Raw genomic sequence first — 26,741 nt, forward strand, 5'->3', positions numbered from 1 at the left:
CCTATTTTATTCTTCATTTCTTTAACTAAAAACTACATTTGTCACCTAATAAAAGTCTACTCTATTAAAGCAAAATATAAAGAAACTCCAAGATTTGTGCAAAGAAGAGCTCAGGAAAGTGAATTTCTAGGTGGAAATGGGTGTGGGTACAAGGGATCTCTCTGATTTTCCCCTTGGCATGGACCACCTAGAGCACTTTTCTGTTCCAACCAGACATATTTTGTTTTGTTTCTAAAACAAAATTTAAAATTATGAGTGTCAGAGTGATGGAATCAATTTAAAAGAGCCCTCCTCCCCAGAAAGGTAAAAGGTATGTTTTCTCCTTTTAAAGTTGTTACTCACCTTACCTTGGCATGATCACAATTTTATTGTAATAAAGAATGGATACCATAATGGTTATTTGGTTATACCATATAACACCCAAAGAAGGATTTATAAAAGATTTTTAAAAATTGTGCCCTCTGGAATATGTTCAAATTATTAAAGCAACAACAATAAAAACAAAAGTATCTAATACATGAATCAAGGAGGTGGGTGGCAGCATGACCAACTCTTGTCTCTTTCCCAGAACGTTTCCTTTTTCTAGGGATAATCCTTTGTTGCCTTGAGCATGTTTCACCTGGTCTAAAAAACTACATTACCTTTAATTTGTATCATAATACATATTCACAAATTGCAAAGAAGCATAATCTCAAGCCTTGCTGGTTGATACAAAAGATAGGTCTGGATTAAAATTTTGCTCTAGATAATGCAGAGTTCAGAGCTGTAGCAATCAGAATTGTGCCAGATGTGCACTATAAATATTAAAGTGAATGGTAAAGGGGAGCTTCCAAAGTTACTCTGGCTAAACAGACAGCCTCAGTTCACTCAAAACACCGACTCATAAGGAAAGGAGTGCATACCTTATAAATGCCAAGTGGATTGTCACAGGGTGTGGTGCCATGAGACCAATGCCACGTCAGGACCACCACTCCACTCTAAACGCTTAGATTAAATGGTTAAAAATGCTGCTCCTAACAGACTCTATCATCTTATTTTTTAAGATGCATATGAACAAAGACATCTTTTAAAGTCAAGAGATAAGAGACGGGCTGGAACTATATAAAGGCCCTGAATTAGGAAGCATAGGTTATTTGAGGTTCACTGAACCATTTCCTGGCTAAACGTGGAGACTAATTTTACTTAGCTCTGGAAATATTTAATTAGGTGGTACTGTAAAATAGTTGTTCTTACGGTACTTGGTGACTCAATGATGATGCAGTGTGGTCTGGTAAAAGAGGGCCTAGCTTTGACACTGGACCCTGCATAGCTACTTCTTTTTTCTCTCCATGAGGGACAGCTGAAGCTCCATCCCTCCTGAGAAGCACTGGAATAGACTCAAAGTACCTCTCACTGTTTATGTACCCAGGCTTGTGAGATCTCTCTTCTTCTTGATATGTTCTCTCTTCAGGAGTATTATTACTATAGACGAGTGAGTTGCAGTCAAGTTTAGAGACAAAAGCAACCAAGTTACACTGTCTCCTTGAGGCTAGGTGTCTTTGATTTAGAGTGTTACTTTTTAAAAGTTTACTAGAGTTTCTTGAGAGTTTCTTGAGGGGACAGCCTTCCTGAAGCCCCAACCACTGATCACAAATAACTCTGAAGGACTGTTGTGAAAGTAAATGTTAATTAAAGTACTTAGCAAATCACAGGTACTCAATGTCAACTTTACATTTATAAGAAACCAATATGTGCCCTGTATTTTGATTTGGCTACAAACTGGAGTCCTCTAAGTATATTTGCCATAATTATTCAAAGGAAATAGAGGGAATGGGATTGGGAAAAAACAAAACTAAACTAAACTAAACTAAACTATTAAACACAGGGAAAGAACATAAGTCAATGTAAGTAGACCAAGGACAAATTTAGCAGCTGAGACACTGTTAAACAATAATATAATTAGGTTGGTAACCTAATAATAAATATTAGCAGAGGAACTGTCAAGCTAACTTTAAAAAATGCTAAGAGGTCCTGCTATAATAAACCAGTAATTTAGGCCAAGGTCTATCTTCTCCCCAAAGTATAGTAAAAAACAAAAATATCAGCAAAGAAATACAAATGGTCCTGGAAAAGGTAATATTAAGTTACTGTGACACTGTGATTTATAATAAGAAATATATCTTTGGTTTTCATGCCCAGTCCCTGAGAGAGGCCTCCTGAAACCTTATAAATTCCTAAGTGCTAAGAACAGTAGGAGCATCTTTTGTTCTAATCAGGTGACTCTGGGTGGCTCCTGAATGGGATCTGGTTCCCATCATTAGAAGCTTGGAATTATCAGCAACACTCCTCCACCTCTCTGAAGAGACGAGAGGGGCTGAAAATGGAGTTAATAATTGGTCTTATCCAAGTGAGGAAGCCTCCTTAAAATCCCAATAGTACGGGGTTCGAAAGCTTTCAGGTTGGTAAACACATTCACACACCGGGAGGGTAATGCATTCCAAGTAGACAGGGACAGAAGCTCCTCCGCTCTGGGCCCTCCCAGACCTCACCCTACGTATTCCTTCATCTGGCTGTGCATCTGTTTCCTTTATCATATCCTCTAATAAACTGGCAAATGTAAGTTAAGTGTTTCCCTGAGTTCTGTGAGCTCTTTAGCAAATAACTGAATTCAAGAGAGAGGAGGTCATGGGAACCTGCAATTTGTAGCCCAGCCAGAGAGAAGTGGTGGGTGACCTGTGGACAACTTGCATTTGGCAGCTGAAGTTTTATGGTTGTGGGGTGGGAGGGAACAGTCTTGAGGGCCTGAGCCTTTGATCTGTGGGATCTGATGTTATCTCCAGGTAGACAGAGTCAGAAAGGAGTTAAATTGTGGGACACCCAGCTGGTGTCACAGAATTGCTTGGTATTGGGAAAAATCCCACACATTTGGTGACAAGACATGTCGGAAGTGTTCTGCGTGAAAGTAAAAGAGAGACACAAGAGGAGGAATGCAGGTTTTTCCAATACAGTTATCAACATTTGAGCCGTTTAATATTTACTGAGCACGAACGGGGAGCAAAGGGCTTTACTAAGGCAGTTAGGACAGTTAATCTGTACAGAAGAGACAAAGATGAAATATCCACAGACACTGCCCTTCAGGAGAACTATGTAACTATGACGCAAGGTAAAAAGGGATTGGTGGGGCTTCCCTGGTGGTGCAGTGGTTGAGAGTCCGCCTGCTGATGCAGGGGACACAGGTTCGTGCCCCGGTCCGGGAAGATCCCACATGCTGCGGAGCGGCTGGGCCCGTGAGCCATGGCCGCTGAGTCTGCGCGTCCGGAGCCTGTGCTCCGCAACGGGAGAGGCCACAACAGTGAGAGGCCCGCGTACCGCAAAAAAAAAAAAAAAAAAAAGAGATTGGTATTAGATAAAAGAAGATAAAACAGATTCCTAAGTCAGGTGAGCAGCTAGGTGACACAGGGCCTGACAGGGAGTGAGGGGATGAAAAAAAGGGGCCTCCACTGCATCAGGAGACCCTTTGCCCTCTTGCCTGAATGGCTGCAACTGCAGAAAATAACCTCTCTGACTAACTGGACCTCACCTGGTTAGCTGCTGCCCATAGAAGAAGACACTGTGAAATTCTCAGATAAGACAGAGTACATCTCATACATACCCTAAGTTTTACAGCTCTTGGAGAAAGAAAAAAGAAATTCCAGCAGCTTTTTCATTGCAGAAAGTAAACCATAGCAATCTTAGAGAAGTGTGAAATTTCTCACTGTACAACCAACAGTAAAACTCATTCTCTTCTGCTAGGACATTGTCACTAGCTCAAAGAAACCCCCCCCCAAAAAAAACATAAAACATTATCATGCAGTTTGCAGCTGCTGAATCAACTGTCCTAAAAACCCACAACTGTTTCCTTTGAAAGTTCAGATTTTAATACAGTGTGGGAAACCACAACCAACTGCAGTGGCGAAAGATAAAAATGAGTTGCAAAGAGGCAGCCAATATGAAAATTCATGATACCGTGGCATTAAAAAAATTTTTAATGTTTATTGCAGCTTGGAAATGTGTATAAAAAAAGTAAAATACTTTACTATTTGACCCAGAAATTCCACTTCTAAAAATGAAATTGTTCAAGTGAAAAGTGTTCAAATTATAAACATAATGATGTACCAAAACTGTTTGGGGTAGCCTAATTTAGAAATAACGTAAATATCTATAATAAGGGAGTAAAGAAATTATGGCACAGCCAAACAAGTGAAGACATTAAATGAGGCAGTAGAGATTTCTATTTACTGAAGTGGAGAGAAGAACGGCAGGTCACACAAGACAGGTATGGGATGACCTTACATGCATAAAATTGTGCGAGTTTGTAAACGAACCACATGTGTATATATTAAAAAAGAGAATCAGGTTGCTAGACCTTACCAGTGGTTACTGATAGGTGCTAGAATTTTAGGTGAATTCTACTGTTTTATATATTTTTACTTGTCTGTATTCTGTGACTCTTAAATGCGAGTATATTATTTTTACAACTAGAAAAATAAAGTTGTTTTCACTAAAATTCATATATATATAATAATTCTAAATATATTTTTCTAAGAGAACCCCATTATTTTCAATATGCTGATATAATATTTTTTATTGGGGGAAATCTAATTATGATGAAAAATAAATACTTAGGGGTCATTTGACAATAAGTATGTTTCACTGTCCCTCTACACATGTGTTTCTAAGCTCATCAAATTCATCTATTTGTTCTCTGGCAAAGTGCAAATACAAAAAATTGCAAGGGAATGAATTTTAGTATTTACTTCCCTGTACTCAAAAGTACCTCGTAGCAGTCCCAGTGGGGTTGGAACAACAGCAAAGGGAAATCATGCCCCATTATACTCTCCACCTTCCCAAAAAAGGGGGCACAACCAACAAACCCGAAATAATACAGAACCACGCTGAAGCGCCGAGAATACTGTGGGCACTCTCAAATGACAGCCTTGCTCTCTTCCTAGCCAGGTCTCACAGGTACCCAGGCTTGGGAATCCAACAGCTTGAATTCCAATCTGAGATCCATCACTGAATATTAGTTATCTAACCTGGTACAGCATTTACCTCTGGAAAATGATAAAGATGTCCATGATTAGCTTAGGACAAATAACCTTCTGGCACTAGGCGCTGATAACCCAAAGAAGAGTTAATGTGAACTACACTAAGAAAGTCACAAATTAAAGTAAAAGCTCCGTTCAAAAACGGTCCAGAAAAAGCTCGCCAATAGAGAGGAAAGACAGTAGTAAGGCACTGTGATTAATGACAGGGCACTAAAGCGGACTCCAGTGACAGGAGTGCTAGGCAGTTGGGAAGAAACTGAAAGTAGACCTGAAATCGCAAGGAGAAAGCTGATTTTAGGGAGAGCACATTACAGTCAGCTCAGAGGAAACATGTAGCTCTTCTATGGTTTCATTACAGATTGAGGTGCAAATGGAACTCTGCTGATACTTCTCTCCCAGGTTTAGGATTTTATAAAATCTCAGAGGCAAGTGGGTAAAACTTACCTTGTAAGGGTGACTAGCCAGACTATTCCCAGAGCAGAACAACAAGAAGGGATGAACCTTGTCCAAAGAACTTTGTCTGGTAGGCTTCTGAGATGGTAGTAAAAGCTATAACCTCTTCACTTTGAGAAGTTCATGAAGACTGCCTTGTGCACACGTAATCACAACTCGGAGAACCTGACTATGAGGCTAACCGGGTTGGTGGCAACAGATATTCCAATAATCTCACTGAGGGCAGATTACAAAAGGAGGAGTGCCAGAGCGAAAGCAAAGAACAACACGATTCTGTAAAACAGAGAATCCTAACAACTCAGGTTTTATTTTCTGAACACAGGAAAGGAATAAATCAAATGCTGTACTAAATGCACCTAAGTCTAAATGCTGTGGGCCACCCTTGTGCACAGCATGCAGCATTTAGACAGCTCTGAAAACAAAGCATGCCAAAAAATAAACCCTGACCTGTGACCTGGAAAAACTCAAAATGTTTACTAGAAATATTAAAAAATTAGAGTGGAAATTGAATCTAAAGCAGTAGCTCCACTTTTAGATTATTTCTCCTATTCGTGGATGTGGGAAACTGTCATGGAAGGTACTTAACTCTGAGTTAGAAAGATGGATGATTGCACATCTACAGTTTTCATTAAGCTTTTTTCTTTAAAGAAAAAAATAACATTGTTTCCTGATTATAGTAATATATCCTCTTGTAGAATATTTGGAAGACATAATGAAGTATATGAAGACTATAAAAATCATCTGTAGTTCCACTATCCAGAGAAAACCACTTTTTTACATTTTTGGTACACTTCCTTTCACTTGTGTGTACGTGTACCTATATTTAAATCAAATTGTGGCAACTAAGACCCAACGCAGCCAAAACAAACCAAAACTGTGACCACAGTGTATATGTGGCTTGGGAGACAGCTTTTAAAACTTACTATATTTTAAAAAATACCCTCTGCCATCAAATATTCTTCCACAACACCATTATTAGTGTTTGTTGTATTGATGTTCTACAATTTATTGAACAATTTTCCTGTTAGGTTATTTAAGTTGCATTTAAAGTCTTGCAACTATAAATCATAATACAGTGATAAATATATATACCTGTATATTTTGCCTTTATCTCTGATTATTTCCTTAGGATAGATATCTGGTAAAACCACTGGAACTTAATTTTTCAAGGCTCCTGATTCACACTGATAAAGTGATTTCCAAAAAGGCTGTACCAATATATATCCTACTAGCAGAGCCCTATCTGAGCCTTCCCACACTTTCATCAGCACTGAATATTATTCATAGACATTTTACACAACAACAAATTATTTGTTGTACTAAACTTCCATTTTTGAAATAAGATACAATGAGTCTATAATATGAGATAAATGATTTTTAAAAGTTTAAAATACCCAGAAACCATAAGTTATGTGTAATGGAGGGAAGGTATTCCAATAATCTTTTCATAATCTTTTCTTTTAAAAGTGATTATTTTCTGGGGTTATGAGGCATTAATGAGTTCACCTGAAGTGTGTTAGATTGCTACAATAAACAGTACACAGTGATACAAGGCCTTCTGAAGGATGCAAAAGAAAAGTTCTAGCCTAAAGAACTTTCTGTATAATCTCATAAAGTATGAATCACATAGGTTAAAATAAATCACTGGAGAATGATTTCAAGTGCATTCAATCAAGTGACACAGACAGTATCCAACGATTCAGGAGATGAAGGATATTGGACTTTTTAGAGAAGGTTCATTGATGAACCCTTTCCTAATTTAATGTCAGCACGGAGAATCTAAAGTGGGAATAGTGTAACAAGAATAATCAGGGTTTCAGCAAAGTGCAGAATCACAGCCTGGTTGAAATAGGTAAGCATTGAAAAGGAGTTTGAAAAAACATTTGATAAGTAAAATTACCCAAAAGAAGGGCATGGGAATAGTTAGCTAAAGAATAAGGATTCAACGTCGTTACTGTTTCAGACAATCCATAATCATGAACATTACTGCTACCGCAAACAGCTTTCCACGTCATTTTGCACATCTACTTGAGAAACATTTTAAATTTAGCACATAAAGGTGCTGCCTGCCCACCAGGTCAGTTTCAGCAGTGTGCCATTTTTACTGTTTCGCAGCATCTGCACAACTATGTAAATATTTTTATGGGCTTTATAAAAACGGGTGGAAAGAGGGAAAAAAAATCGCAAGTGGATAAAATGCTAAGGTATCCAATTTAATTGATGGCAATCACCAAGCTTGCCCCAATTGGCATGCTTTTGGCCTCATTTGGATGCTCACTGGACGTAAGCTGGTCAATGCCACGTTCAACTGTGTACAAAACTACTGGAAATATGTCACCAGAGACTGGGAGGAAGATGTTCTTTATGACACGCAGGTCTATTGTTGGACATACACTCACTGAATTGCGGTGTAGGTGAGCTGTATGTGGGTAGGATGGAGGCTCCAACACTTACTACATCTCTGAATCTGTACATTTGTAAAATGGGGATAACAGTACCTAGGCTCAAAGGGTTTTTGTAAGGATTAAATGAGATAATACATATATATTACTTAGAGGAAACAGTTCCTGGCACAAAGTAGCTGCTCAATAAAACATAGCATCTCTTCTTGCTACACCACCACCACCACTACCACCTTTTCAGGAATATTCTACATTCAATATAAAGGCTGCCTGAAACAGGCTCTTGTACAAGAATGAAAAGTTTACTTTCTTGAAGACTCATTTAGCAATTTTATGAAGAATGAATCAGTATAGGAAGAGAAATGGTTTGGAGAAAAGCTAAAAGTAAGTGTAGGAATCTAGATGTGACATAATTAGATCCTGGTAGTTGCAGAAACTAAAATGAAAGACAAAATTAAGCTTCTGTTGTGGAATGGAGCACATATATCCCTCTTTTATGGCCTAACACATACAGCACTATTTGTTTAATCATAGCAGAAAACTACAATAGCCAGATGCCTTAAATCTGGTTTATATAATTTCATACATATATATTTCATACATTGGCTCTGTACCATGGTACTGCAGTGATTGCCATTTTACTTGTTGAACTACCCTACCCCCCGCTTGTCAATAAGCTCAGAAAATACGGAGGAGCGGGCTTATTCACTGTGCTGTACCTCAGGACCTAGCATAGTGTGGAGCATAAATTATAGGTGGGGTACTTAAATGTATGTTGAATGAAGGGCCGAGGTTCTGATCTTATGATAAAAGCTGTGTTTTTTAAACACTGCTTTTTTCTTTGGGGGTTCTAACAGACCCTAAGGATTTTTCCCCTAGGAAAAAAAAAGCACAGATGTAAAATTTTATATATAATTTTTTGAATCATGGTTCTCAGATTTAGAAGCCCTGCACTAGACTGTAGTGAATTCATGCTATGAAGTTTCTTGGTAAACAGCCATTTGGCTTCCCCTGACAAAATGCCCACTGGGACAGGCACTTTTTTCATTAAAACATATGCAGGTCCCAGGCAGGATGGGGTTTTACTAGTGTGCAGTGATATTAATGAGTAAGAGTACGTTAGTAAATGTCAATGGAGTTATCTCAGCAACAGACACTTTCCACAGTCACCGGATAACAAACATTTTCCATTTCATCTTCAGGGGATTTTTCCTTGCTTATTATATCAGTAGCGTATTCCCTATTGAATGGAAAAACCTGATCCCAAATCTACACCCATACTGTCCTTTGGGAAGTGTGGTCACTCTAAGTGTTATCTGGCTTTGAATTCCATGTCCAGTTCCTAAGGAACAGGATTGCCCTTTAGCAACTAAGTAGTTCACACTTGTTTTACAGCAGCCTCTGACATCTTTGTTTCATCTCTTTTCCTTGACTGTGAATTCACTGAGGGCAAGGGCCACCTATTTCTTAGTCTCTAGAACTGGACTTTGCATGAAGGGATGCCCAAGAAATATTTCTGACCAACTGACAGACCAAAACACACTCCTTGCATGTGGTGCAGTATCATTACTACACTCACAGATGTTACATATAAGCTATCTCTTTATACATTACAGTATAAGTGCCAGATAGTCTAAATGAACACTAAAGCAAAATGCAACTACCAGGGGAAAACTGCAGAGTTACGCAGTAACAGCACGTCTGAAGTCGGCCATCACATACAGTTATTCAAAGCTTATAGTTGTCTTTATAACCAAATGGTATATTATACTGTACTAAACTGATCATCTGTGTTTCACCTCTCAATGTCAGATTCCTCTTCTTTAAAAGAAGGTTAATAGGAAAACAAGTATTTCTTGATAACTGTGTTTTATTTTTAACCAATTATTTTCTCGTTTATATGAATTTAAGCTACTAACCTTTAGTCTGTCTGGTAAACAACTAGTTTAGACTACTCCAGAAAGTTAGATATAAAAACAGAAATACACACTAAAATGGCAATAGATTTAAGAATGGGGCTTATACTGTTACAGCTCAAACCACTGCTCCATGAATAACTATTACACAAATAACTAAATTTATAGGGCACTTTACATTAATTATCTCATTTAATCCTCCTAACCTACTATCTGGTAGGTACCACTCCTAACTACTCGTTATACCCGAGCTTGGCCAGCTCACTATGTACTGTCTGAAACGTCCCCTCCAACCCCTACCCACCACAGTGTCAGCCTGGTGATTGTCTAGTTATCACGCAAGGTTGAGCTCAGCCCAAGTGTCACTTACTGGATGAAGCCTTTGCTGAACCTTCTCCTTACAATTAAAGATTTAGAGATTTGCTCCAGGTTTTTTTAAAAAAAAAGTATATTAAAAGAAGTGAGAGAAAGATCACCGCCTTGACCACCAATAAGCACTGAAATAATTAATTGAGTTTTTATTCCCACGTATTTAAGAGTTAAGCTAGGCAGAAATTCTAGGTCCAGGCCTACACTTTGGACAGCACAGTGAAGGAAGGAACTCTGTTTTCAGAAAACAAAAGTTGGAAACCACAGTGCTTGTAGTGCTGAGGCCACAAAGTTAGTCTATATTATCCTCTTAAGAGGATACATTTTGCTTTTGCCCCTTTCCTCTTGTGGGAGTCAGAGGGCCCCAATGCAGGATTTGGGTGTCTGAAGTATTCTATGAATACTCCCGTGCCTGGGCACCAGGTGCTCCATTTTGTCAACACAGTAAGATTCCCATTATCACTGGCCTGGTGATCACCACTTAAAGGTTAGTAGCTAAATTAAACTTAACAATTGTCACTAGCATCAATATTAAAGCAGACATTTCTTGGGTTCAAATGACATTAGACATCAAGAGTTAGCCAGTGGAGTAAGGAAATAAAATCCCTGTATTTTATTTACCTGGTTTCCTAGATCACTAAACCTATACATGTTTTCCTGGGTCTGGACTTCCTTTTATTACTTCTAGTGCTAATCATTTGAAATTGTTTCTTCTTTTACCCAATTTAAGGCAGAATTCCAAAACTCATTTGTTAGTATTTCTCTATTTTCCTCCACACCCTCCATAGTTGATTCTAAGGTGTTGGGAACTTCCTATTTGTCTGTTTCCCTTAATCTACGGATGTGCCACTTAAGTTTAGGTTGCAGCCCTCATACATTTTCCATCACAGATTTCTCCATATTGAATTCAAACAGTACCACTACAAATGCTTATGTGACCCAAACAGCTCACTTTTGTTCACTCACAGGAATCTTGCTCAAAAAACAAATATGTATTCAAATTATTAAATTTGTTAAAAGTTATTTTGAGACACTGACACACTAAATTTTATAATTAAGGGAATATTTGATATTGCATGACTTTCAAAATGAATATTTTTTAAAACAAAATATGCAAATTGAGGCATTTGCTAAAAGACTTCTTGGTAGCATTCCAAAAATGTATTTTTCTTCCCTAAAGGTTTTTAAAGCTTTGGAGGCTGTTCTAAACAGTACTGGCATTGTATGCAGTTCTAGCTGATGTCCTCTAACCCCTGTGCACATTCTGAAACTTAGAGCCAAAGGAAGCTGTCTAGCTGACAAACCAATTGCTAAAAGATGCAAAGGGCCTTAAAAACTACTTAAACATTGCCCTTAAAGACACACCCAAATGACTGCTTTGTGTTGTGATGTTAACCCTCTCTAAAAGTGTCTAACTGGAAAAATAAAATCCTTTTCAGACACAAAGAGTGAAATCTGAGTCATGATAAGATTGCAATGACACTAGGTCAAGGGAAAGGAATCACTTTTCCTAACCCAATTGCTAAGTGCAATTCACCTTGTGCCCTCTAATCTGCAGTATGTCTAAACATTAGGAAGATTTTATGAAGAATTTATTCTCATACGTGAGCATTTCTGTCTTCATTATTTTAAGGGTAGAGAATAAACACTAGCTAAGAGGTCACTACATAAAAATACAAAACAATTTGATTCAAATTATGACTCATGTTAATTCTCTTCCTTACTGTACTAAGAGAATTTAGGGGTAGAAGATGAAACGCTCTCACAATTTAGAAAAGGTTCTGGGAGAAAGTCACAAGTCAAGAACCACAAAGGTCTCAAAGGTACTGACAGTGGAAATTTCAAATGGGTCATCATAGATACCACAAATAACTTATAAAAAGCAATGGCCAATAGGTTCCATGGGAAGGAATTACCTTATCAATCATGCCTTTTTAAGGCATTGTGCTTTTTTAAGACACCATATTCATTAAATAAGCACTGAATGTAAAACTGCTTTCTCATCTAACCTTATAATCTATATTATTAAAGAAAAAAAATGTTTGACCAAATATTTTCTAGATATCATAGCCTGTTTAACATTATATCCTGATGATAGGATACCCTTCATGAGCGTTTCAACTATATCATGTACAACCCTATAATTATGGTCATGCTTTTTTATCTTTATTAAGAATCACTACAATTTCTATAATATTTTAGCATCTAATCAGAATTAATAGCTTTTTCATTGTTGATTAGGGTCAGATGTGATAAGTGACCTCAAATGTTCTTTTTAGAGGCTTCAAGACAAAGAACTCTAAACAAGCACCGGCATCTTTTGAAAGGATACTTCAGGGGGCAGGGAAAAATTATTTTTCCCAGTAAAGTAGAGAAGGGGAGCTGGTGGTAGGTAAGGATGAAAGGTTTTCAGGCTTGTTAATAGTTTACAGCATGGGTTCTTCCTGCCTCTCCCTGACCCTCCCAGCCCGAGTAACAATGGGGATGCTGGTGAGATACTAGTGGATGGGTTCTAACCATACCTTCGTGGGTAGGCTCTGGGTCAGGTGTAAGTGAGATGTCATCCAGCTCTCGCAGGCAGAGCCATTCTCCATCCATAGACACTCGGAATTTGCAAAGGTAGATGGTCTCCATAGCAGCCTGTGTGATCTTGTCAGTGGTGGGGGTCGGCATATCGGTGGGAGGCGTCAGAGCCGACATGATGACTCAGCTGGGACCACAACACACACACACACACACACACACACACACACCGCACAAAAATAAAGCCTCCTCAACAAAACCCCCAAATCCAAAGCTCTGAAACAAAGCTCTCAAGAAACGGGGTGGGGGAGGTTAAAAAAAAAAACACCTTATGGTTTAAGAACCAACTGTTCAAGATAAACAATTCTACACTATCTCTTCTCATAGATAGCTCCTACCACCTAGCAAAATAAGATGATGCTTGTCTTCTTCCAGCTTCTCTCTTGTTATCTTCCCTTCCCTACCTCCTTCTTTTTCAGCTGAGCCAGAGGCTTGAAATCCTGCACAGCCGATGCTACCTTAGCTGGCTTGGAAAAACTGGCCTCTGTATGAGTAAGTGAAAAATCCTCCTTCTCTGTGCAGGAAAAAAAAAGTACAAAAGAAAAAAAAAACGAACAAAAAAATAAACCAATATTTTCGATTTAGCTTAAAAAAAAATCCTGAACTGCAGAAATCACTTCCAGGATCTGCTCAGAGGAGCTGGGATGCTGAGTTCCAATAGGATTGGTCGTGCGCAGTAAGCAGGGTGTTGACCAAAATGGCTGACTAATGAACTGAACTGAAAATTCAGGCTCATGTGACCAGCTGCTCTGAACGTAGGGCGAGCAATTCCCAGGATGCTTTATAGATGCTGCTGATGCAGGGAGAGCAATTAGGCTGCTAGCTCTCATCCTGCACAACCCACTTCCAGACTATGCTAGTCAAACTGTGATCAGACATAACACAATGCACATATCCTCATCAATTTCCCTCTCTGTGGGATAAAAGGGCTGGATAACAGGAAGACAGTTAATACTGGGTAATACTGCACAGCAAAGATGGTAAAAGAGGTAGTTAGATTACTTTAACAAGCACATAATTCACCTCTTTTTTCCTTATATACTTAGCTATCAAAATTCTTTGCTCTGCTAAAGGTGGTGTTTTAAGAAAAACTAAAGCAGATTTTCCATTTAAATATCATACTCTGAGGCATTCATAATTTCCTTCTCCAAAGACCTAACTTTTTAGATAGGACAGAAGTGCAAGAAAAAAAAACTTGAAGTGAAAAAAGTAAAATCCTTCCTGATTAATGGCAATTTCCCCCTCCCCTTCTGATATTGCTGTATTTACCAAGTTTCTGCATTAGATTATTTTCTAGTACCTTAAAAATTCTCCCATCCTGGAACATGCTAAGGGCACATTATCCAGTTCTCTTAAACCAATCTACCAGTTTACTCACCCACCCACATATCTATACTATCCAAGGAGACCGTTATGCCTTGGTAGCAAGAAGTTAGGTACTTGCTTTCTGAGCTACATAAATAACAAGGAGATAAGGGATGACAAAGATTTTCTTTGACAATGTTTTGGACGATTGAAAACAAGTTTTTGTTTGTTTTTTGTTTGTTTTTATTTAAGGGTCTGGTTTTTAGGAGGAGCACAAAACTTCAAGAAATATGTCCCAAGATGATTTATTGTGTTCTAGGATTTCTTATCAGAGGGTTATCTAAAAACTGAAAGAAAAATTTCTCCTTGAATATTATTAAAATTTTAAAAAATATTTATTTATTTATTTTTGGCTGCGTTAGGTCTTTTTTGCTGTGCACGGGCTTTCTCTAGTTGCGGCGAGCAGGGGCTACTCTTCATTGCAGTGCACGAGCTTCTCATTGTGGTGGCTTCTCTTGTTGCAGAGCACAGGCTCTAGTAGGTGCGCGGGCTTCAGTAGTTGTGGTGTGTGGGCTCAGTAGTTGTGGTGCATGGGCTTAGTTGCTCTGTGGCATGTGGGATCTTCCCAGACCAGGGCTCGAACCTGTGTCCCCTGCACTCTCAGGTGGATTCTTAACCACTGCGCCACCAGGGAAGCCCAAGTGTTTTTTATCTATCTATCTATCTATCTATCTATCTATCTATCTCTATATATATGTATATATATAAAAATAACTGAATCACTTTGCTGTATACCTGTAACTAACACAACATTGTAAATAACTATAATTCAATAAAATAAATTTTTTTAAAGTAAATGAAAAGGAAAGCCACACTGGAATAAAGTGTTTACAGCAAATACAAAAAAATTCATAAATGCTTCCATCCTAATTTGAGATTGAACTCAAAGAAAAAATGCTAAGAACCAGATTCTATAGGTAAACAGGTATTTTCATATTGTTAGAGGGAAGGCAATCTGGTACAATGTAAGAATACATATACGTATATGCTTATTTATAATTAGGAAGAAAATCAGCAAGTTACTAAGGAAAATAAAATATTCCAACTAGGTTTATTCATTTCTATTTAAATCTCTTCCAACATTATTCTACATCTGGACCAGAACTATTCATTCATCCATTCATTCAGTAAATATTCACTGAGAGTACTCTATGTGCCAGGCACTGGGCATGCAGCGTAAGACAAGATCACTTCTTCAAGGAAGCAGAGTTTACATATCCAAATACTGAATATAAGTCTTTATTTAACACATTCACATTTAATTACAATGCAATTCCTTTGTAGTCAGGCATCTTTATAGATTAAAACTTAAAGGGGGATAGTTTATAGTTTCACTTTAAGCCATGTAAAACACAGTTAAGCAGTCATTAAAATCTTTAAAATTACACTGAATAGTTCCTGGAACCACAATACCAAAGAGCCCTGGCTATCTGTACATATGACATCAAGACTCTCGGTCACTGATACATTCTTAAAATACAGAACTGTGAATACGTGAATTAATCTGAATGCTCTGGGATTGCCTGTGTCCGCCAACATCTGAATTCAGCCTGTCACAAACCATGATGGACAATCTTCCCACCAACCAAACAATAAGCATTTATTTAACCCTGAACAGGAGATCTGGATTGATTACAACGTACCAGCACAACAAAAACATCTAGGTCAATAAGCACAGAAACTTGATTAACATTCCTTCCAAAGGTCCTCTCCAGGTAGACGACACAAGGAAGGAAGCCCAAAGCAACTAAAACTTCTGCCAAGGAGAGAAAAACCTGTCTGCACTGGTTACCCTTGAGTTTACCATACCTATCAGTTTGAGGAGTTATTAGCAGTTATTTCAGAAATAAGAACTGTGGGTGGGCAGGAAAACCTGTACTTTTACCCAGTTACACCTGTTTGCAGGCAAACACTCTTGAGTCTTCAACATGACAGTTACTCATTGTTCTGTTCATAAGCAATGAATTTACTATGAAAACATGCACTAAATAGAGGACTAATAAAAATAATTTTAAATATTGCTTGGTAATGTTTTTACATTTGGGTCTTTACTATGTAAACATATTAGCTTAGAATATAAAGGCAATATTAAGTCATCAGTAAGACATACAAACCTTGAACTTTTTTCTCATAATCTTTTCTCATAAACACACTAATTATAAGCTGTATTGAACTATTTTCTCATTTGATTCTACTTGAGAATAACAGCATATATTTGTAAAAGAGTTGTGAGGAGGTCTGGGGTACAGTTTGTGGCCCTAAAACAGAATTAACAAGGCTATGTGAAGTTCAAATCCAAGATAATGATCTGAACAATACTATGTTCTAACTGCTTACCCAGCATGAATTTTCCACATTATGGTTGATTCAAAGCAAATGAGATTCACTTTTCAAAGTTAGTAGTTACATTCCTTTAAAGTATATTTACTCAGCTACTATTATAAGACAAAGACTGATTTGTCACACCCAATGTCCCTGTTATACAATGTGGAAAAATTATTACTACTTAAGGTAGCTATCATTTATTGAATTTTTATTTTGTTAGGTGCTTTGTAAATATCATATCAAATCCTCACAAGAATCCTGCAAAGTTGGGGCTTTCCTGGTGGCGCAGTGGTTAAGAATCCGCCTGCCAATGCAGGGGACACTGTTTCGAGCCCTGGTCCGGGAAGATCCCACATGCCGAGGAGCTACTAAGCCCGATGCCACAACTACTGAGCCTGCGGTCTGGATCGTGCGAGCCACAACTACTGAAGCCCGTGAGCCTAGAGCCCGTGCTCCGCAACAAGAGAAGCCACCGCAATGAGAAACCCGTGCACCGCAACGAAGAGTAGCCCCTGCTCGCTGCAACTAGAGAAAGCCTGTGCACAGCAACGAAGACTCAATGAAGCCAAAAAAAAAAAAAAAAAAAGAGAGAGAATCCTGCAAAGTAGGTATTGATATTCCCTCTTTACATTCAAGGAAACCAAAGTTGAGCCACATAACTGGCCCAAGGTCACACGATTAGCAAGTAGCAGAACCGGGATCCCCAGCTGCTTCTAGAATGCCCCTGAAGTCCATTTTTTCTTCTATACTTTGCAGCTTCAGCACTCCACCCCAAGGATTAAATTTTACTCAGGGAAAATAAAAGAAAACAAAACAAAAGCAAAAACAAAGTAACACAGGCAAGGTCCTCTTGAAATTTCCTAAATAGTTATTTCAACAAAGTTAAGATTTGAAGCAGAGAGAAATTTTAACCGCTTTCATACTTTACACCTTAATGTTTCACAAACCATATATTCCACTTAGTCACCCTTATACATCTAGTTTACGTTTTTAATGAGTGGGCATTTTCTTTTCTTTCTTTCTTTCTTTTTTGCCCAAGGAGCAAGGCTTGCAGGATCTTAGCTCGCTGACCAGGGATCAAACCCAGGTCCCAGCAGTGAAAGTGCTGCATCCTAACCATTGAACGCCAGGGAATTCCCAAGTGGGCATTTTCTGAGAAGCTGAGAATCCAGCATGTATCTTTCTACTTGTGTTGGCGAAGGGTAAACCAACTTCTTCCTGACTATCGTGAAGTATGTCACTTGCTTAACTGTACCATTGAAAAAACCATCTTACCGAGTTCCCGCCACATTTACTTATCCGGGTGGACATATTAAGAACACCTGATACATTCAGAAGTGTTAAAAGATAAATGAAGTGGGGGGGAACTATTTTCTAAAATGACTCATTTCAGAACTTCTTTAAATAACAAACTTCGATGCCTAATTTTAATTCTTAAAAAAAAATCACCAATACCCATGAAACCATTGCCCAACTGAAGAAACAGACCAGTGTCTTACATTTACATGCTCCTTCTCTGTTCTGAATTCCTGCCTCCCCTTTTGAGGCAGCTACTTCTGAACTTCGTGTAAATCACTGTCTTATTTTAAAAATATTACAAATAGACGGATGACTAAATAATATTTTAGCTTTTTTTTTAAACTGTAGCGAAAAGGGTTTGATACTGTATATAACCTAAGCCTTTCACTCAAAACTGCCTTTTCTAAGATTTATCCACATTGTAGTGTGTAGCTTGTACTTTATCCTTTGGGCTGCTGTGTTACAAAGGTAATAGTCCATCGTATGTATAAACAACTTTTGATCTATTTTCATGCTGGTGAGCATTTGGGTTATTTCTAATTTTTTCATTTTAAATGATATTATTTAGATACTTTTCAGAAATAGATTCTGGTAGGTATGCCAATTCTTCTTCAACAGGTTTGAGGGTAAGAGACCACTTCACTTACTTCTTTTACAGTTAGCTGACTCCTCCTATTACTTGGTTCCTATTCTGCACACAATAGTGCTTCTTAAAATTTGTCAACTTGTGCAACTACATCGGTTTGTAAAGCTCACAAGTTCTGTTTCCCAAGGCTTCCTGGGTCACAGTTTTACAATTTAAGAAGAAAAGTCTCATCCCCTCCCACCAATTTCACTAGTTGCTGTTAGCACAAGAGGCTTCCCTTGATGAATTACCATCATGATGCCATCTGGGAAAGCCCAGATGTTTCTGCTAAATTATAAGATTATTCAATTGAAAGATCATGACTTTGTCACATGCTCCAGTCCTCCCTCTCACTTCCTTCCCTCTCCCACACAAAGATCTATTATATCTACCTCTAATGTTGAGATTGCTACATGTTTAGGTTTATACACTTGGCAGGCTCAGTATTACTTTGTAGATATTCCAAGGAAGATAATATATACTATGAGTACACCTGAGAAGCTGAGTTATGGTTGCTAAAAACACCACCAGGACTATTACATTGCATAATATTTTTATTGTAAAATTCACCAGCATAAGACTGAAAGTAACTCCTACCTTAATAACTAAAATGCATCTCATGGCTACGTGGCAGTAGGTAATAATTTACAGATGTAAAGCTACCAACTACTTAGTAGACAATCTTGGGAAACTTATCCTCCTCTTGTCTCAATTTATTCAGCTATAAAAATGGAACTAAATAACTAGCTTCACAAAGATCACAGGCTCCATGAGAAGAACTCTGCCTGTTTTACACACCATTACACACTTGCTTAAAATAATACCTACCAAATACCAGATACTCCATAGATACTTGTTGGTATAGATACGTAACTCTAAAGCACTCTATATTCTTGCAATGATATATTTCCACCCTCCTGTTTCACGTCAACCATGAAAACCCCCAAGTTCTAGAAAATCAAGCTATAGTTATGCCCCAACAAACATGTCATTCTAACACAGGCTTTATTCATTTATACACAACAGATTCAATTATTTAATATGTATAAAGCACCTATTATGTCTAGCCACTATGGATATGAAGAAAGAACAAGGCAATAGACAAGAAACTGAAAATTATAGGTGTTTAAGAAATTCCTAAATCCCTGTCACACACATGGCTATTCAGTGTTGCTTACATACCTAACTATTTTCTCTATCACACTGGTGGCTTGTGAATTTCACATTCATTCATTTTTAGCAAATAGGGCTTTATTGGGTAGAACAAGGAACTAGAGGGCTACTGCTGCCTAAAGAGGAGCCTCCAGTTTAGGATGTGATTCCAGTTATGGGAGGTGGTGAAGGAGGCTGAGAGCATGTGGACTCAAGCCAGAATGCCCACAGTCACTCCTAGGTCCATCACTTAGAAGCTGAGTGCTTGTTTCTGCGCCTGTTTCTTCACTGACAAAATGGCGATACTCATATTAACTACTTCAGAGTTAGATGAAGTAATGAAAGTAAAATGCTCAACATGGCACTTTACACAAAGTAAGCAGTCAGTAAATGGCAGCCATTATCATCATTTTAATATGTGATTCTGCCTTCGAGAGTACTGGGAAAAAACCCCAAAACCCAAAAAAACCAAAAACCCTATCAATCACATAAAATGAAAGTCAGTAAGTAAGGATGAATGTTCAAGGGACTAAGGTAGAGGAAAGTAAAAAAGGCGATCTGAGTAAAGGGTATGCTGGGGCATCACTTGGGACTTGAGAAAGGAAGAGGAGAGAGGGGTCAGGATTTTACCAAGCCTGCATAACAGGTGCCCAGATTTCCTAAGTTCATAAAAAAGGCAGAGGAAGCAGATAAATGTCTGTGGACTGTCCGTAAACAGATTCTAAAATTAGAGAGAAAAACCATGTTCTTAAAGGCAATATGCTGAAACAATTTCTCCCGCTTTCTACATGTCTTTTGCTGTCACAGTCTGCTAATCTCTCCTTTCCTTATGGATCATGAGGTTTCAGACTTTCCCACCTCTGCCCCACCATCCATGCCACTCCCTCTGATACATGCTGAGTGTCATGTCCATTCTGTTATGGAGCAAGTCTAGAACCAGACACTCACTAAGATGGGTTGTGCAAAGAGGAATATCATCTTGGCCCAGCAGCCCTCAATTCCTGATCTGTTATGTTTTAGGAAGACTATGAACTTTTCACAATTATTCAAACATAGCTACAGTAGAGGGCATGACAGTACTGACAGGTACCCTCTCAGGTACCACTGCTTTTGTAACTCTAAAAGCATTTCTTTTCACGTAATTTCAAACCAATTCTTTATGCTTATGGTATACTACTAACTTCCCAAAATAAATTTTAAAGCTCATACTTGAGCCACTTTGCACTGTAGGAAGACATTATAATGTTAATAAGGTTTGTGTAGAAATGTAACAGTTGTGATGTTCTGCAAAGTTCATTAAAATGGGATTCTACTTTTATTTATGATGGCTACAGGTTACTTATTGTGTAATGATAGAGAAGCAGCATATCTTTTATGCAACTTGTTTCATTATTTAAGGAATTTTCAAAAATATTAGCCAACAAGGAATTATCATTATTTCATCCAGTTAATTTGGGTAAACTCTCATCATCATCCACCTAGACTTTTTACTACCTATAACATACACTAGAAAAATATGTTCTCAGCTTCTTGATAAAATTTTACCTGTTTAACACATAGGTTTCTGTTAAAAGTCAAACAAAAAAGGGAAAAGATGAGAGACAAAATACAGTCAGGTGAACATGTTTTGAAGCCAATACTATTCTTTCAGTCTGAAAAGTTGCTTTCTTTGCCACCTTTCCTCTGCTGTCTCTCCCACCCAGGAGCTTTTTTACTGCCTTCTACCCAAACTGGTTTCCTTAAGGCCTTGGTGAGGGAGTATACAGTGATTAACAACATGAGCTTTGGATACTCAGACTATTCAGGAATATGAATTCATTCTCTGTCCTTCAGTTAAAAAAAAAGCAATATATACAAATATTGAATTATTATGTTGTATACCTGAAACTAACACAATATGTCAATTATGGTTACCAGGGGGGAAGGTTGAGGGGAAAGGATAGTTAGGGAGTTTGGGTTTGACATGTACACACTGCTATATTTAAAATGGATAGCCAACAGGGACCTACTGTATACCACAGGGAACTCTGCTCAATATTCTATAATAACCTAAATAGGAAAAGAATTCAAAAAAGAATAGATACATGTATATGTATAACTGAATCACTTTGCTGTTCACCTGAAACTAATACAACATTGTTAATCAACTATACTCCAATATAAAATAATAATTTAAAAAATATGTCAATTATATATCAATAAAAACAAATAAACAAAAAACACTTCTGGGGACAGGGTCAGAAATCTGTGTTAACAAGACCTCCAGGTGATTCTGATGTGTGCTAAAGTTTGAGATAAGACTTTTCCTAAAACCAAAGAATGTATATCTCCAGAATATAATCTTCTAAATCCAAGGTTACTCTATCAGAATTTATTTTATAATAGCTTAGATATCACTAAAAGACTGAGTCAAATACTCTCATGAAAAACATATGTTGCACCTACCTATATGAATTCTATGTGAACTACTCTTCCCCATTTTTTTCTTTTCAGCTTTCATTGTTAAGTGAGCAGTTTTATGCACTGGCTCTTCCATCTAATGGAAATTCTAAGAAATACCTCTTATAAATATAACCCCCCAAATTGATATGTACTGATACATGTGAAGTTTGTGCCTCCCTGCCTAGAACATAAAAATATTCTATAAATGTAGCCACTAAGTACCATTACTATCTTACTAGTCACACTCTTTATTCATAATTGTTTGGGTTACAGAACTGCAGTAAAATTTCTGTTATCTAATGAAGAACCTTTTAGGATCCTCTAGTATCCAGAATGAAGCTAAGATGAGAACTAAGAAAAAAGAAAACTCTGAAAGAATGAACCCATGATTATCAATAGCAGAGCAGCCAAAATGAAGACTCAAAAATTACACCTAATATTCTGAAACTGTTGCTTTGTCAATAAGAAGCATAACAGGACTTTTTGATAATGCCAGGCCAGAGTAGGTAAAACAAAAGAAAGCAGGCAGAAGAGAAGGGGAGAAATTGGCTGGGAAGACAAACTGTTGACAGTTTAGGCAGCAGTGGTGATAAAAGCAAAATCAGGAAGGCAAGCAGCAGACAGCAAGTTTAGTCATGAGGTAGGAAATGGGGGCATGACCCAGCTCCCAGGACCTTAGATGCTCAGGATCCCAGGTTATTTTAGCTGTGTGTGGAAAAGGACCCACCTGCATTTAGATACTCTTTTTTTTTTTTTTTTTTTTTTAGTTTCTGCTTTATAACAAAGTGAATCAGTCATACATATACATCTGTTCCCACATCCCTTCCCTCGTGCATCTCCCTCCCTCCCACCCTCCCCATCCCACCCCTCCAGGCGGTCACAAAGCACCGAGCTAATCTCCCTGTGCTCTGCGGCTGCTCTTAAGGGCTAAACTACAGGTCTCTGGTAGTCACTAATCTACAATTACACACCGAAGATGCTACGTTTCTGAGGGTTTCCCCCCCTTTTCTTATGGGCCTTTACATCTACCATTTGACAAAACAGCATTTAATGAATCAGGAAGTGGCTCTTTGCATTCTGAACACAGCTGGAAAAGAGCTGATGGCCGACAGATTTGTGAATCACAGTACTGTAAATGAAGGCACTGCTCTACATTAATTATAACAAAAGGCTGTCTTCTAAAAAGTCACACATCAAGCTAAAACCTACTCATGTGAGGTGAATGCTCAAAACTTTTTGGTTCTGATGGTTCAACCCTTCCCCTGCACACCTCCCAATTTTGAGCAGATGCCTCTACATTTACAAATCCAAAAAAAGTGACTTTTGTCTTTTCAAAGTTTAAAAAGCATACAGCAGATGAACTGATTAATGTGTATTCAACTCCTAATCAGTATAATGTTTTCTAGAGTATACTATTAAACAATGAAAAAATAAGAAAGAGAGAGACCCATGGAGAATAAAGTCAATGAATAAATAAATACATACATACACATACAAATAATGTATATACGCACATATACCTATATAATACACATATCTTTCTATGGTAGGTGTGTGTATGAAACTGTGAACCTAAAATTGATCTTCTCCTCTTAAATACACATTCCTGGGTTCATATGTAAATGAGAGCACTATTTCCCCACATCATGGACTCTTAAAGAGCATCCATGAGAAACAGTGAATGCTTCTAGAAGCCTCATTCTCTGCACTTTCCAGGGCTCAACCAAGGCATTCACTGTTAAGTATACTCAACTTTGACGTGGGTAGTCACTATAACGCTTCCAGTCCTTCCCAAGGCCTTTTCCCCCTTCTTTCTATTCCTTTCCTAGCTCTCCTCCTATCTCAAAACAGCACATACAAATACAGAAAGAAAGCTGCTGCTTTCTGAGTGGACTGTTTTTGGCACACTGCTGTATTTGGGAGAGAAAAGACAAGGGCAGAGATGTGGGCTATTTGTATGGCATTGCTTTAAACATAAATGTTTGTGGTAGCTCTGGGAGTTGAAAGAGGAAAAGAACTGTCAATAGAAGCTGATAACCGTGCAAATGGCAGGGGTGCCTCTTCCCTCCAACACCAAGGAGAAGCCATCTCTTGTCCATTCTGTCCACTCACAAGACGACTTCTAAAGTTAGGATGGAAAAGGAAGGCATCAAGTGTTACTGAGCAAGGGCTGGTGTGCCCTTGGCACAGAAAGCCAAACTCTGATAGCAGGTGTTTGCGGCAAAGTAAGGGTTTATTTGCACGGTGCCAAGCAAGTAGAATGGGCAGCTCATGCTTAAAAGACCCCACCTCCCGGATGGCTTTCAGGCAAGGGTTTTTAAAGACAGTTTTAGAGGAGAGGGTCGTAGGATGTGTGATCAGCTCATGGACCTTTTTCTGATTGGTTGGTGGTGAGGTAACAGGCTGATGTTTAAGGAATCTCAAACTTCTGGTTCCAACCAGTCTGGGGTCTACCTTGCTTGTGGTCAGCATGTAGTGGCCATCGTCCACCTGGATGGGGGTCTTAGTCTCTACAGAGCAACTCAAAGATATGCATCAGATTGTTATCTATATCCCTTCAGGAGAAACCAGGAGTCCTGTGACGCTACTGTCCTCTTCATTGACTGCTTGCATCTGCTCTTTGGAACTCAGGGAAGGCCTAGGAGTCTAAAAGCCTTTTTTTCTACAAACAAGAAACGAGACCTTTGTACTTGGGAAGGTCCCACAGGGTCCTGCTTGGTTTCAATCTCCCCTTTACTTTGATACTCCTCAATCCTGAGGGGAACAGGTATGGGACAAGAAAGGAAATAGTTTTTTTTTTTTTTTTAATATAAATTTATTTATTTATTTATTTTTGGCTGCGTTGGGTCTTCGTTGCTGTGTGCGGGTTTTCTCTAGTTGCGGTGAGCGGGGGCTACTCTTCGTTGCGGTGTGCGGGCTTCTCATTGTCGTGGCTTCTCTTGTTGTGGAGCGTGGGCTCTAGGCAGGCAGGCTTCAGTAGTTGTGGCTCGCAGGCTTCAGTAGTTGTGGCATGTGGGCTCAGCAGTTGTGGCTTACGGGCTCTAGAGCTCAGGCTCAGTAGCTGTGGTGCACGGGCTCAGTTGCTCCACAGCATATGGGATCTTCCCGGGCCAGGGCTCAAACCCGTGTCCCTTGCATTGGCAGGCAAATTCTTAACCACTGCGCCACGAGGGAAGCCCAGAAATAGAGTTTTGAATAGAGAGGTTAATCATAAACTTGGCAGAAGAACTCAGTTTTAGCGGGACTTGGTTTCAAAAGTATTGGACTATGGCATGCAAGTAGCTCCTTCTTATAGAGTTGATGAGAAATTGGAATGGACGGTCATACACCAAGGGGGAAATGGCCCCACGAAATATGAACATATACATCTCTGTGAATGCATGCAAAAGTTCTGGAAGAAAACTCACCAAACTCAAATGTGGTATTCTCTGATAATAAATTGTGGTGGTGATAGGGGGTGGGGGAGAGGAGGGTTTGGGGGCCCACAAAGAGGAAAGTCACTTTGTGCTCAATGTACTTTTGCATTATAAAACATTTAAATAGTGAGAACAGATCCATGTGCTACTTGTAATTTTTACTTTAAAAAAAAAAAAGGCATGGTAGAAATTTGAGATTTAAAAGCTAGGAGCATAAAAATTTAGCAGATTACCAGCACTCAGAGTCAGAGAGTGACATAATCCAACAAGGCACATCAGAAACTTTCATATTGCATTTAAGATCGCTGAATGTTTCATGGACATTATATCCTGCAAGATTTTACACTGAAACCTTACATGTCATGAACCCTGAAAGGTTTAGGCTACCTCCTCTGCACACATTTTTGCTATTCTTCATCGGTGTCATTTATAACAAATCTTCTAAACTCAAATGTAAAGGTTAATTTTAAAATCACTGAGTACAGTCAAGACTTCTAAAATGAAGAGATAATAATGCCTTAATAAACAGTCCATCAAAATGATTATATATTATAGACTTTTGGCAAATACATCAGCGAGAGTTAAAAATTCAGTGTTGAGGAGGCAAATGTTCATTGGCTGTTGAGGCTGAGTCTAAGTACTGCCCTGCTAACTGAAATGAGAAGTCTTTGAAAAACTGTTGGTCTCAGGTTGCTCAAATGAGTCATCAGGACACCCCGAGTTCTGATATCCAGGTACATCATATAAAGCAATATTGCACTGACTCTACAGAGCAGCAACAAGGAAGTATTTTTATTAATATTCAGAGAATTCCTTTTTGCAAGTATGTGTGTTCTAAAGTACATATAAAAATAACAGGTAAAAATAAAAACAGTACAAAACAAGGACTACTTTAAGTCAGTTTTATAGTTGAATAAAATAAGTATCAGTGATCTTTGACAATATGAACTGTCCTCAGTGACTGGTCTTTAAAAACAGTGTAAGTGGGACACATGTATTTTCCCAGTAAATTTTCTGAGTACTTACACACCAATAAACTATTTCAGAGATTAAAGACCAGGACGAACTATTAGAACTTTATGTGCTAACAAATCATGCCATACATCTGCTACTGTTGTAAGGTAAGGACCAAGGGATCACAGTTACGAAACTTCAGCTTCAAGTTCTCCATTGCTGATCTTGATCATGTTAAGGCCCCAAGTTTCGGACAATATTTTAAAAAAAATAAATAAAGTCAACCCTTAATATGAAGAAGGAATCAAATAAATCACCTGAAATTCAGATAATTCCCATAACTGATATTGGCCAACAGTTGAAAAAATTTTCTA

At 38.3% G+C, this 26,741-nt stretch overlaps 1 protein-coding gene across 5 annotated transcripts in view; it reads right to left on the reverse strand.

The window, feature by feature from the left end:
- Nucleotides 1-26,741, reverse strand: part of RUFY3 (RUN and FYVE domain containing 3) — a gene marked incomplete at both ends in the record, with an annotated part of 82,994 nt that overhangs the window by 54,165 nt on the left and 2,088 nt on the right. For 3 of the 5 annotated variants that reach the window (XM_079713320.1, XM_079713323.1, XM_079713322.1), the window contains one exon: nucleotides 12,729-12,906. The exons of the other annotated variants lie outside the window; for them this stretch is intronic. In XM_079713320.1, coding sequence (XP_079569446.1) covers nucleotides 12,729-12,906 — 178 coding nt within the window. Of the gene's footprint in view, nucleotides 1-12,728; nucleotides 12,907-26,741 lie in introns of those variants that run through there. 5 annotated transcript variants of the gene reach the window in all.

This window comes from Hyperoodon ampullatus (genome assembly GCF_949752795.1).
Source record: "Hyperoodon ampullatus genome assembly, chromosome: 1".
Taxonomy (NCBI): Eukaryota; Metazoa; Chordata; class Mammalia; order Artiodactyla; family Ziphiidae; genus Hyperoodon; species Hyperoodon ampullatus.